Below are 13667 nucleotides of genomic sequence, written 5' to 3' on the forward strand. Positions count from 1 at the left end.
AGAGTCTGCTTCTCTACAAAACTAATAATTGTTAATGGTTTGGTGTTTATCCTCTTAAAAGCTTTTCTATGACTAAGACACAGCTTTTCATTCATTAGGGCTTACAAAGTTAATATAGTAGTCTGAGTGTTTATGTTTATTGCAGTACTCTTGGAGAAAATTTTCCCAGAATTAAAATGTTTGGTATTTTTAACTGCTGATTTAACCTGTTAGGGTTATGCTCAACATCTGAGCACATTTGAAGTAAGTGATTTTAAAATCGCAAAGAGATAGCAGTAATGTAAGTCTTTTGCTTTTCTGTAGGATCAGCTTGTCCTGAACATTGAAGCACTGAGAGCTGAACTAGACCAGATGAGGCTAAGAGGTGCTTCACTTCATCATGGGTATGGTATTAACCAGTGAGCAGCTGTATTGTCAGCACCTGTGGCAGGTCAGCTCTTGGCTCTGTGGGCAGCCTAACTGGGTGCGGCTAATGGTGTGGCCTCAAGGAGCCTGTAGCTTAGTAGGAAGCAAGAGAGAAGAGTGAAATAACTCAAAGGTTAGAGCTTGGTACTGAGAACACACATCACTGGCAGAACTCCAAAACGCAGGAGGAGTTTTGATCAGTTAGTATTTGGATATATTAATCGAGGTGCCAGCAGAGTGTGACACTGATGATGTAAGAGCAGGATGACAGATCCCAAGATTTCACACCACAGATGCTGGCACGGGTGGGACAATTGCAGAGCAGTTGAAGGCCAGCAGTGGCGTGTGGCTGTGTTTCTCGTCAGCCCTGGGAAAGTGGAGCAGAAATGCAGAGCCGGACACCTGGACCCAGAGGAGGGGTCTCAGGGGACCCGGGGTCTCTCTCATCCTAGACAGCTGGGCTCCTTGTTGCTCATCGCCGTGGCCGTCTGCACAGCTTTTCCTGGAGAGCTTTCTACCTGGTGGGGCTGAGAGACTGAAACTGTTGTCCTGGAGGAGGCAACAAGTAGCTCTTGGGGCGGGTGAGAGCAGTGCCCTCCCTGGAGACCCTTTCCTGTGTGGAGTAACTTTTCCAAATTGATAGATTCTGCCTTAACTAGAAGAGAGTTTATTTCCTTTTCTTCTAATAATGATCATTCTTATTTTTCATATTTCAGCCGACCCCACTTGGGCAGTGTCCCGGATTTCAGGTTCCCCATGGCAGACGGCCACACAGACTCCTACAGCACCAGCGCAGTGCTGCGGCGCCCGCAGAAAGGCCGTCTGGCAGCCCTGCGAGATGAGCCTTCCAAGGCAAGGTCTTTGTGTGAAATACCTCTGCTTACGTGAAAGTTAACCTACTTATCCTGTGGCTTTCAGACTGCTTTGGAATAAAAATGTTGATAGGTCATTGCCTTTCTTGCCCTCCTCTCATTTTCTATTTTCTGGCTAAGAGTTTAGCTTTTAGAGCATTTTTTAAAATAGGGTTTTGTTTTTGTTTTTGTTTTTTTTAAAGAGATAGGGTCTGTGTTGCCCAAGCTGCTCTTGAACTCCTGGCCTCAAGCAGTCCTCTTGCCTCGGCCTCACAAAGTGCTGGGACTACAGGCGTGAGCCATTGTGCCTGGCGTCTGTAGTTTTTTTTTTTTCCCTTTCTTTCTTTTAATAGGAATTCTTATAAAAATACAGTCATTTTTAAATACAGTGATAATCATGGATTTAAAGTAGTGATTAAAAATAAATGAGTAGGCCAGGTGCGGGTGGCTCACGCCTGTAATCCCAGAACTTTGGGAGGCCAAGGCAGGTGGATCACCTGAGGTCAGGGGTTTGAGATCAGCCTGGCCAACATGGTGAAACCCCATCTGTACTAAAAATACAAAAAATTAGCTGGGCATGGTGGCAGGTGCCTGTAATCCCAGCTACTCGGGAGGCTGAGGCAGAAGAATCACTTGAACCCGGAGGCATTGCAATGAGCTGAGAAAGCATCATTGCACTCCAGCCTGGGCTGTAAGAGCAAAACTCCGTCTCAAAAAATAATAGAATAGAATAGAAATCTGGGTGCAGTGCCTCACACCGGTAATCCCAGTGCTTTGGGAGGATCGCTTGAAGCCAGGAGCTTGAGACCAGCTTCGGCAACACAGGGAGACCCCTGTCTCTATTTAAAAAAAAAAAAGAAAAACTTAGCTGCATGTGGTAGTGTGTGCCTATAGTCCCAGCTACTCGGGAGGCTGAGGCAGAAGGGTCCTTTGAGCCCAGGAGATTGAGACCAGCCTGGGCAACATAGTAAGACCCTGTCTCTACAAATAAAGAAATTAGCTGGGCATGGTGGCATGCGCCTGCAGTCCCAGCTACTCTTGGGGCTGGGGTAGAAGGATCCTTTGGGCCCCGGGAGGTCAACGCTATAGTGAGCTATGATTGCACCACTGCGGTCCAGCTTGGTCAACAGAGTAAGACCTTGTTTCTAAAAAATAAAAGAAGTAATTGAATACATATATTCATCATTTAGTGAAAAGAATTCACCTTTGAACATTTACCTTCTTTCTTTGGTCTGTTCAGCAGCGTTTGTTTCAATACATGTAAGTGTAATTTTAGCCCCCATAGTCACTCAACAGCTAGTTTGGGCCCGGCCCCATTACAGCCCTGTAGAGACCTAGGGCTGCAGCAGTGTGTAGTGAAACAGGAAGAATGCCTGCATCCCAGAGGACACAAACAGTCGACATATAAAGTCTAGTAGTGTGTGTTTGTTGACTATTGGTGTGTAACAAATTACTACGGAGCTCAGTGGCTTAAAACAGTGAACATTTCATAGTTCACGGCTCCTGTGAGCGCAGGAGCAGCAGAGCAGGACAGTCCTGGCTCAATCTGGCAAGACTGGAGCCGCAGAAAAACCCAGCTGGGGCAGGAGGCCTCGGGGCCATCACCCACCACTTGGATCTGGCCACCAGGGCTGCTCTGTGGTCCTTGCATTGTGATGCGAGCAGCCCGTACTCTAGGAGAGGGCGAGAAGAAAGTCCCACAGCCTTTCCAGTCCTGGTCTTGGATGCTGCAGCCTTCACTTCCTCTCTAGTCTGTTCATTGGAGTGAGGCGCTAAGTCTTGCCCACACTCAGGGTTTGGGGTGAGAATCACCCTCCACCTCTTAAAGGGATGAGTGTTAAAAGTGTTTGTGGACATATTTTTAAACCATCCCGGTATGTCAGATGGTAATAAGCACGGAAATGGGACTCAGGGGGGCCCTGAGTTGTGGAGTGAGCAGGGGAGTAAGAATTGTAAGTAGGGAGGCCAGGGAGACAGTATAGTGAGGGTGACGTCTGAGCAGGGATGTGAAGGGGGAAGGAGAAGCAGCACGTGGAACATGTTCAGTGTATTGTTATGGAGTGCCAACAAGATTTGCTGAGGGATTGGATCCAGGGTGAGAAGGAAAGAGAGGAGTCAGAGATGACTCCAAGGATTTGGGCTTGAGCAGCTGGAAGGATGAAGTCTGTTTCTTGAGATGAGGGAGACACTGGCTTGAGGGAGAGTAGGAATTGAGCCAGGGCCGTGTTCAGGTTGACAGGACTATCAGCTGTCCAGGGGAGGTGGCAGGTTGGCTGTTGACTACTCCAGTCTGGAACCCAAGAGAGACGGCTAGAACTAGAGATGAAAATTGAGACGTCTTGAGCATATGGATGGTATTAAGTAACATGAGACAAGATGATGTCATCTCATGGGTGCCTGTCGATGGAGACAAGGCCCAAGAATGGAGCTCTGGGGTGCTCCAAGACCATCGGTGGGGAGATTGGGAAGGAATGAGACAGAGGCATGACCAGCAAGGGGTAGGGTCCTGGGACCAACTGGGCAGAGTGCTCGGGGAAGAGAGGAGAGCAGCAGAGTCCAACCTGCTGATGGGCCAGGTCAGATGGGAGACGGGATCAAGGGACAGCTGGTGGCCTTAGTAACGGGGAGCACGTTGGAACTGCCATAGAGTAGTCCCACTGGCGGGGAAGTAAGCACTCAAAGCTTGCCTGCAGCAAGGTCTGGAGAAGTGGGAACAGGAAGACAGAATGGAGGCGGCTCACCAGTATCTTTTACTCTGGTTGGGAGCAGAACAGTGGAGGGGCGGGTGAAAGGAGACCCGGGCAGGGATGGGGGAAGGGCCTTGGTTTCTGCTGTGGTGTTTTAAGGTGAGATGGGGGAGAAAGTGTCCTTGTGCTAATGGGACGAGCTAGTGGAACTTGCTTATCCAGAGAGGGAGCCGTGATGGCCGGAGATCCGGGTGGGAGCCAGGGCTTGAGGCTGCTGCCCAGCAGGTGGGGCTGATCCCAGAGAGGAGGAAGGCTGAGTGCAGGCCTTGGTTTTGTCTCCATGACATGGGAAGGTCACCGGCTGGGAGTGAGAATGGGAGAGGAGGTGTTGGGGGCTTGAAGAGTGAGGCGGCGTGAAAGAATCACACCTGGGGGATTGTGTAGGTCCCGGCACACACACTTTACCCTCTGCATTCTGATGACATACGTGATGCCTCAGTCAGACATGGCCACTCAGCACTGAGCTGCCCATGCCGCGTACTCTGCCATTCTGGAGATCACCCTTGATTCTCTCAGTTGCTGCTGCCCTCCTTTGCTTGTTCAGGCTTGGTAGTAAGAGCCTCAGGTAGGGCAGGATGTGGACACACAGGTTGGTTAGAGGGTACTCGAAAACACGAAATTTACAACAACTGAGTGAACTCAATTGATATGGATTTAAATCTTTTTTTTTTTTGTAACTTTCCAGTAGCATGTATAATTGGAGCACAGGTGTATTTTTTTATTGATCCATATTGGGTATACATATTTAGGGGGTATATGTGATAATTTGATACATTCGTGTAATTACATCAGGGTAATTGGGATATCCATCACCTTACGTATTTCTCCTTTCTTTACACTAGGAACATTCAAGTTATTCCCTTGCAGCTATTTTGAAATGTATCACCTTTTTTTTTTTTTTTTTTTTTTGAGGCAGAGTCTCTCTCTGTCGCCCAGGCTGGAGTGCATTGGTGCGACCTGGGCTCACTGCATCTTCCACCTCCCAGGTTCAAGCAATTCTCCTGCCTCAGCCTCCCGAGTAGCTGGGATTATAGGCATAAGCCACTACGCCTGGCTAATTTTTGTATTTTTAGTAGAGGCGGGGTTTCGCCATGCTGGCCAGGTTGGTCTCGAACTCCTTACCTCAGGTGATTCATTCGCCTCAGCCTCCCAAAATGCTGGGTTTGCAGGTATGTGCCACCACGCCTGGCGTGTATCACCTAGTAATGTTAACTCTAGTCACCCTGCTGATCTATCCAACACCAGGTCTTGTTTCTTCTAAGGGTATATTTGCAGCCCTTGATCAGCCTCTCTTCATCCTCCCCCTCCCCATCCTTCCCAGCTGATTTTCGATTTTTGTTTCTGACTCTGTTCAGTCTCCCAGTTGTGTATTTCACCATGGAAGTGCCACATGTCCATGTTAGGGCGTTAATATCACAAGGGTCCAAGGAATGGATTGTTGCCCTCCCCAGTTTCTTAAATACTGCCTGCTTCATGTCAGTACCTTATAAGCATGGCCCATCTTTCTAAAATCTTTTGGGCTTTCATTAAAGAATTTATAAATTTCTGATAGATTTATGTTTCTACAACTAATGTTGTTACTTTATCTGCTGAGATTTGGTTTTCTTGTTTATAGGTACAGACTCTTAATGAGCAGGATTGGGAACGTGCCCAGCAAGCTAGTGTCTTGGCAAATGTAGCACAAGCATTCGAGAGTGATGCTGATGTGTCTGATGGTGAAGATGACAGGGACACTCTCCTCAGCTCAGTTGACCTGCTGTCGCCCGGCGGCCAGGCCGACGCGCACACGCTAGCCATGATGCTTCAGGAGCAGCTGGACGCCATCAACAAAGAGATCAGGTGTGTGCAGCCGTGCATGACACTCACCACACACGTGGGTGTCTCTGAGGAATCTCATCCTGCCTGGAAAAGTCTGGATGAAATACTATTAACATTTCTAAGTGTTCCATAATAATAGAACTTACTTAACTTCTGTTTTAAGAATTTTAAGTTCTGAAATTGCCCTCGAATATAAAATTCAAGTAACCAGGGCACTCTCCCCACAGTCACGGCACTGGTACCTTTTGGTAGAACATTGTGGGACCTGAGAGGTGTTCAGTCCTTCCCCTGGGAGGGTGCCTGAAGGGGCTCTGGGCCCGCCCGGCTCCCACTGCCATCCTGAGAGCTGCACTTGGAAGGCCATGTGAGCTGAGCACATCTGAAGGAGGCCGATCGGCCTACCTTCCTGACCCGGAGTGCAGATGAAAGGTGTGCACGGCGGTGGACTGGAAAGAGATGACAGACTGAAGCCTGCCTTGGATGAACAGCCTCCACAGGCCAGTGCCACTCACTAGAGAGACCAGTGCTCAGAACAAGTGCATGCCAGAGCGAGCACATAGGGTGGGAAGGGAGAGGGAGGGTTGCTTATCAACCCCCTTCTGGTCTGAGTGTCCCTCGTTGACCCTGAACCCTGAAAGGAGCGCGTTGCCGTCACCTGCCGTGTGTGCAGCCTCCTGCACAGAAGAGGCTGTGTGTAGTGTGTCCGTCAACCTCACGTGTTCAGGTCCCATCACACAGTGGCCTGGCACAGAACGCTGGAGCTCTTCCGGAGTGCACGCGCCACTCCAGTGTGCCTTTCCCTGTGTGAAGTTAACACGGACAGTGAGTGCTCAGAGTGCAGGTTTGCCCTCTAGTCTCATCAGTATTTTAAAGGGTTTTTCTTTAGCAACTTTAGCAGTTACAATGCAGAACTTCCAAAATGGGCCAACTGTAGAATGGAATCCAAGAATTGCTTTTATATTGACAAAGAGACCGGTAAACCCTGCCCACGCTGGCTTGGCCTAGGGACACAGCAGTGTGACCAGGGGGTGCCTGGGATCTACCCCCCAGGCCCTGACCTGACGTGCCGCTTGGCCAGCCTGAATCCAAGTGAGGAACAGGTGTGTGCGTGGAGTCCTGTGGTGGGTCTGGGTGGGGTGCTGCCAGGACTTGGTTGTGAAGTTTATGCGGGTAGAGGTGCCAGTCCTGAGAGAACAGGAGGTAAAGAAGAGAAGGTTAAGAGAAACATCAACAAGAGCTGTATTACTCCAGCTTTTTTTTGGTTAAAAAGAAAAAAAAATAGGGCTGTATGTTCTGAAGTAAGAAGTTGGTATGCTGCCGGTGTTTTTGACTTTATAAACTCCCATTTCATGTGCCATGTTGAAAACTGGTGAAGAGGCCCCTGCAGCAATCTGTTGCCAGGCATGGGGGCCCTTTGAAGGAGGAGGTGCAAAATAATACGATGCGTTCAGAAAGATAGTCTTTCCTCATCATTATGGGAACTGGGAAAGGATTATATACCTTTTGTTTTTATTTTTATTTTTATTTTTATTTTTTTTTTGGAGACGGAGTCTCGCTCTGTCGCCCAGGCTGGAGTGCAGTGGCCAGATCTCAGCTCACTGCAAGCTCCGCCTCCCGGGTTCACGCCATTCTCCTGTCTCAGCCTCCCAAGTAGCTGGGACTACAGACGCCCGCCACCTCGCCCGGCTAGTTTTTTGTATTTTTTTTAGTAGAGACGGGGTTTCACCGTGTTAGCCAGGATGGTCTCGATCTCCTGACCTCGTGATCCGCCCGTCTCGGCCTCCCAAAGTGCTGGGATTACAGGCTTGAGCCACCGCGCCTGGCCTGTTTTTATTTTTTATAATGTATTACTAGATAAAAGTGCTTCCTCTTTATGCAGAAAGTTGACCTGGTGTAAATGTTCTTCCCACTGACTTGTGGATTTTCTTCTATTAATAATGATTAGAAATGTAAGTAGAGCTTTAATTGGAAGGGTTATTGCAAGGTTTCTATATTTTAATACTAGAATAATTATTATTGGCACAGTCAAATATTAAAACTGCTGTCTAGTGATCCACTCTAGGATAGAGGATCATTAATCTTGAATTCCAAATTTATGTAGCATGGTTGGCATGAATCCAGAAATTTAGATGAGGATGGTAGAGAATCCCATCAGATAACACTCTGGTTCAAATTTAAACTTAAAAAAAAAAAAAACTCAGTATTTTCATTTAATCTAAACAGTTAAGTGTTTGGAAACTCCTAATTGCTTTGTGGGTCTGTTCTTTATATTAGAGTTCCTGATTTCCAGTTGAAGAAATCTGTAGAAGTCTTCAGCTTTGCTCTAAGAATAGGGGAGATAAGGGTCATAAAATTTTAAAATATTGCTTAGTAAAGAAACTATTAATTGCAACCATAGGAAAAATTGCCATCCAGTCTTCTCCAAAATTTTAGTGTAAATAAGTAAAATCAAATATGAATGATATCCAGAACCAACAAGACTCAATGGAAGGTTTACTTTTTGTTGTTGTAAGATGTAGTACATTAAAAAAGATTGAGGCCAGTGTGGTGGCTTATGCCAGTAATCCCACCACTTTGGGAGGAGGCTGAGGTTGGAGGATGACTTGACGCCAGGAGTTTGAGTCCAGCCTTGGCAACATAGGAAGACCTCGTCTGTACAAAACATTTTTTAAAAATGAGCCAGGCGTGGTGGTGCATACCTGTTGCCCCAGCTACTTGGGAGGCTGAGGCGGGAGGATCCCTTGAGCCCAGGAGTTCGAAGCTGCAGTGAGCTGTGATCATGCTACTGTACTCCAGCCAGGATGAGAGAGTGAGACTGTGTCTCAAAAAATATAAAAATTAGACTGGGCGCGGTGGCTCACGCCTGTAATCCCAGCACTTTGGGAGGCTGAGGCGGGCGGATCACAAGGTCAGAAGTTCGAGACCAGTCTGGCCAACATGGTGAAACTAAAAATACAAAAAATTAGCCGGGCATGGTGGCGCATGCCTGTAATCGCAGCTACTTGGGAGGCTGAGGCAGGAGAATTATTTGAACCCAGGAGGCGGAGGTTGCAGTGAGCTGAGATCGCGCCATTGCACTCTAGCCTGGGCAACAGAGCGAGACTCCATCTCAAAACAAACAAAAACATAAAAATTTTAAAAGAGTAGGACATTTTTGCTGAAGTGTTCATTGAGTAACTTACTATTGGAGTTTACTCATAGTAATACAGAGTATAAGCATGGTCTTTCTCATGCAAATACATTAATCTGTTTGCGGAAACGGGAGGACTGACTGCTTTTGTTTTATTTTAGGTTGATTCAGGAAGAAAAAGAAAACACAGAGCAGCGGGCAGAGGAGATTGAAAGTCGAGTTGGCAGCGGAAGTCTAGACAATCTTGGTCGTTTTAGATCAATGAGCTCCATTCCCCCCTACCCTGCTTCCTCACTTGCTAGCTCCTCCCCTCCGGGCAGTGGGCGCTCCACCCCACGAAGGATCCCTCACAGCCCAGCCCGGGAAGTGGACAGACTGGGCGTCATGACCCTTGTACGTATCCGCCCTTTCCCTGCTGTGGCTGCCCTCAGCATACCTGTATGAAATTTTGGACACTACAAATCTACCCACAAGAAAATCAAGTACATTCATTATTCTAAGAGGTTCAAGATTATAAAAACTAGTTATTATTTAATCATTCAGTTATGACAAACTAATTTTAACATTTGGGACTGGGCATGGTGGCTCACGCCTGTGATTCCTCAAACTTTGGGAGACTAAAGTGGGCAGATCACTTGAGCCCAGGAGGTCAAAACCAGCTGGGCAACATGGCAAAACCCTGTCTTTACAAAAAGTAGCTGGGCATGGTGGTGTATGCCTGTAGTCCCAGCTACTCTGGAGGCTGAGGCGGGAGGATCACCCGAGCCTAGGAGGTTGAGGCTACAGTGAGCCATGATTGCATCACTGCCCTCCAGCCTGGGCAGCAGAGTGAGACCCTATCTGAAAACAAATCCCAAAAAATATTAAAATTTTTTTTTAATATTTGGATGACCAGGCTAGCAATACACCATTTGTTTGTGTGACATTAGGCATGACAACTGTGCAAAAGTACAGCAGCCAGAAGGGGAAATATTTTCTGTTTTCTAGGAAAAACTACTTAGCAAAAGTAAATAAAGGCAGACATCAGAGTATATGGGAAAATGTATAAAGGGAGTCAGTGCATTTCTTTCCTTTTGGAGTGCCCAGCCAGCTTCCAGGGCATCTACTACCGGAAAAAAAAAAAAAGGAAAAAAGGAAAAAATGCGAAAGGGTTCTGCATGTGAAGCCGTGAACAAGCTAGCTGCTTCGTGGCTCCCTAAGGAAGCAGATGGGCTTCTTCCCTTCGCAGCTTAGGGTCACCTCTCACCTGGAAATGCGATGACCTTCTGGTGTTTGGCGTTTGCAAAGTGTGCGGGTCTGAGGAATGTTTAAAACTTTCCTGTGGGCCTGGCATGGTGTCTCACGCCTGTAATCCCAGCACTTTGGGAGGTCAAGGTAGGAGGATTGCTTGAGCTAGGAGTTAAGAGACCAGCCTGGGCAACATAATGAGAACCCCATCTTTATTTAAAAAAACAAAAAACCATCTTGTATATTTAGGATTTGTCAGTATGCTGTCAATGAAATATTTCATAATTAGACGATTTGCTTTTTAACTGCGCTTCTATCATATTTTTTCCCGTTACCATCTATTTTCATTTTTAGTTGTGTTGTTAGCCAGCATGCAATTAAATTGATGGTGAATCATTTTAGTGGCATATGAGGTGGTAACTAGTCTATTTTGCAGTGTTTTGAAATACTGTTTTTATAATTTACATCATCTAATTAGGTAATATTTTAAACTCTTTGACTGTTTTATTTGTGGTTTTATGCTTATTTCTGTCCAGAGAATTTGTAAAAACAGTTGTGTATGTTTATATATTTTTTCTGGTTTTGTAATGCCGTATGCTGGCTGACAGTCTCTATGCTTCCGTCATTGGTTTTGATTTCCTGTCATCCTTTTTTTTTATTATTTTAGCCATCTCCAGATTCATTTTTAATCCAGACCTCAGGTCCCCATCAGTCTGTAGTTTACTCATCCACCTCCCCTCCCAGTTCCACCCCATGCTATAGCGATTCTTCACAGCATGCTCAGGTAACCACGCAACTGTGTGTGTTCGATCATGTGTGAGTCTGTGCTGTGATGACTTTATTAATGGGTTGCTTTTCTCTTAGTTAAAAGTATCTTTTTCTCAATGATAATAAATTTACATTAGTGTATTACTATATAGTAAGTATGGATACAGGCAAGACATAGGTGTTTAAGAGTGTTTTTACTCAAATTATGTAGGATTTCTGTAATTCATAAGTGTTTCCTACATAAATAATCTATCTAAGCGTAGACTTAATGGAAGCTGTTTACACAGACAGTATGCTTTCTGGTTCTGATGATTGTATTCAAGACTGTAAATCTCATCAGCTTGTTGAATCTCATCAGCTGCTGTCTCTAATAGGTTATTTTTAAATTAAAATATCTTACTTGAATCATAGGATGGATGTAAAGATTCTACCTAACATTATGCTAGCTTTTGTTCTTATATATTTTCACAGGATACCTTGCTTTAAGCAATAACTTTATTTTTGAGAAGTGGTAAATCAAATTCTAGGTAAGGATTTCACATTAATGTCCAACAGGTGATTAACTAAAAGTAGGTTTGTTCAGTTTTATAATTGGTATTGCAGTAACTTCGTCATCAGTTGGAATATTTTTAATTATAACATGGATTTTATTAAAGAAAACTAAGTTATAGAGAGATTTGGCTTAGAATAGATGATTGTTAGGGTCGTTTATTATATAGAATGCCATATTTTAATAAAACACAAGAAATAGAATTTTATCTAAGTAATAATTTATAGTGTTTCTCTAATAAACCTTTAATAACTTGTATTTAAATTTTTTGGTGAAAAAATGGTTCTCTATCCAATTACATTTTCTCTAAATCCTGTCTCCTGTCATTTCTATTTTAATATATTTGCTTATACTGATCCTTGAATTTCTAACTTCAAAGTGTATAGTAAATCTGGTTTCTCTTCATTTCTTTGCACGCATCTATCAGCCTAGTGATTTAAGGAAACATCGTAGAAAGGTAAATTATTTAGTAATTTAACGTATCTTTGTATCTCAATAATGTATTGAAGAGTACCTATCATATTTTACATAAATACAGCACTATGTAGTTGTATAATAATGAATGGTTGGCATTTTAATGGAGGTGTCTAAAGTGACCTAGCACCTTACTGGATGATGGTTCTATTGGAAATTAGTCATTAGTGGTTTTCACAGAACACTGGGACAAATGTAACAGTTTGCCATTCTCTCACCTTTTTAGCCTTCTAGTCATCACATGCTTATTCATGGTAGACATAGTTTTAAAAATAAGAAATTACTCGTGCAAAGCTATGGATTGTAGATTCAGGGGGACCCATTTTTGTAATAGTCACAGCTAGCGTTGGGCTCTTGCCATATGCTGGGCACTGTGCTGAGTGTTTCCCCAGTCTGGTGCAGGCTGAGTGTCCCTGATCTGAGATGCTCAGGGCCAGAGGGATTTCAGATTTCAGATGTGTTTGAATTTTGAAATATTTGCATTACACTTACTAGTTGAGCCTCTCAAATCTGAAAATCCAAAATCTGAAATGCTCCACTGACCGTTTCCTTCAAGCATCATGTCAGCACTCAAATTAGAGATTTTGGAGCATTTTGAATTTCAAATTTTTGGGTTTGGGATGCTCAACCCATATTTAATCCCCATACACATCCCCGTGAGGTTACTGTTGTTATCCCCATTTTACAGATGTGGAAACTAAAGCTTAGAGAGGCCCCACAGTGCACAGTGCTGATTTGAGTTCAGATTTGTCTGATTTCAAAATCTGACAGGTGACCGCTTCACCATCTAGCCTTACTTGTCTCAGATACTCTGACCTCCCTGGCAGCATTCCCACAGAAGGAGGCCCAAGACCACTTCTCTTTAGAGATAACTGTGGATTGGGCCTTCCTGTTCTCGAAGGAAGTAGAGTACATTAAGAGCAGATCTGCTCGGTGGCTGTTCTTTATGTTGACCCAAAATCTCCCCCTCATAACTTTCACGCTCTGGTCTTTATTCTGTGCTGGTGTCTGAAACCCGCCTGATGATGCGGTGACTGGACAGCTGTTTAGATACCTAAAGGCATCTGTCTCTGACAAAAGCGTGGGACCTGGTCAGCAACTGTCTGTGAGCTCTCTGTTGGATGATTTAGTGAAACTGCTTGGGTTCGGATCCCAGTTTAATCACTGATGAGTTTGTGAGCTGGGGTCTGTTTCTACCTCAGTTTGCTCTCCTGAGAAGTGAAGATGATGATAGAACAGTGCCACTTAAAGTGGCATTGGACCTGTGGCTGGCTGTGGTGAGATAAGGAGCTTACACCAGCAGCAAAAGACACAGAGCACGGCCTTCAGTTCAGCTGACTTCTATTGGATTGTGTTTTCTTTATTTTTTGATAGCAAGATTTTCTCAGTGAAGGAAGCATCATGTTGATTGATACTTAGGCATGATAACCTGGCCCTGTTGGTCACTGGTAACTTCAGCGTGCTGCTTGGTGGCTTTGAGGAGCCTAGTCCTTGGGTAGTTGTGAGGTTAAACCAGGTGTGCGTGCAGAGTGTCAGGCCTGGTGCCAGACCTGGTCCACAGAAGACTGTCGCCTTCATTCTCTGTGTCAGTGGTGTTGGTGTGGACCAAGAGGACTTCCCTGCTCTCTAGTAGGCCTGAGCTGGGATGGAGGCGGAAGTCTGGCACGTGACAGCACTACAGCGTACGGAGGAGTGCA

At 45.2% G+C, this 13667-nt stretch overlaps 1 protein-coding gene across 13 annotated transcripts in view; it reads left to right on the plus strand.

The window, feature by feature from the left end:
• Window positions 1-13667, plus strand: part of PPFIA1 (PTPRF interacting protein alpha 1) — a 115435-nt gene that overhangs the window by 63324 nt on the left and 38444 nt on the right. For 5 of the 13 annotated variants that reach the window (XM_009185426.4, XM_009185417.4, XM_009185419.4 and 2 more), the window contains 6 exons: window positions 304-383; window positions 1122-1257; window positions 5619-5842; window positions 9113-9344; window positions 10846-10962; window positions 11924-11953. In XM_009185426.4, the coding sequence (XP_009183690.1) occupies window positions 304-383; window positions 1122-1257; window positions 5619-5842; window positions 9113-9344; window positions 10846-10962; window positions 11924-11953 (819 nt within the window). The remainder of the gene's footprint in view (window positions 1-303; window positions 384-1121; window positions 1258-5618; window positions 5843-9112; window positions 9345-10845; window positions 10963-11923; window positions 11954-13667) is intronic. The other 8 variants (XM_009185421.4, XM_009185424.4, XM_009185425.4 and 5 more) reach the window with 3 other exon arrangements.

This window comes from Papio anubis, chromosome 12, assembly GCF_008728515.1.
Source record: "Papio anubis isolate 15944 chromosome 12, Panubis1.0, whole genome shotgun sequence".
NCBI lineage: Eukaryota > Metazoa > Chordata > Mammalia > Primates > Cercopithecidae > Papio > Papio anubis.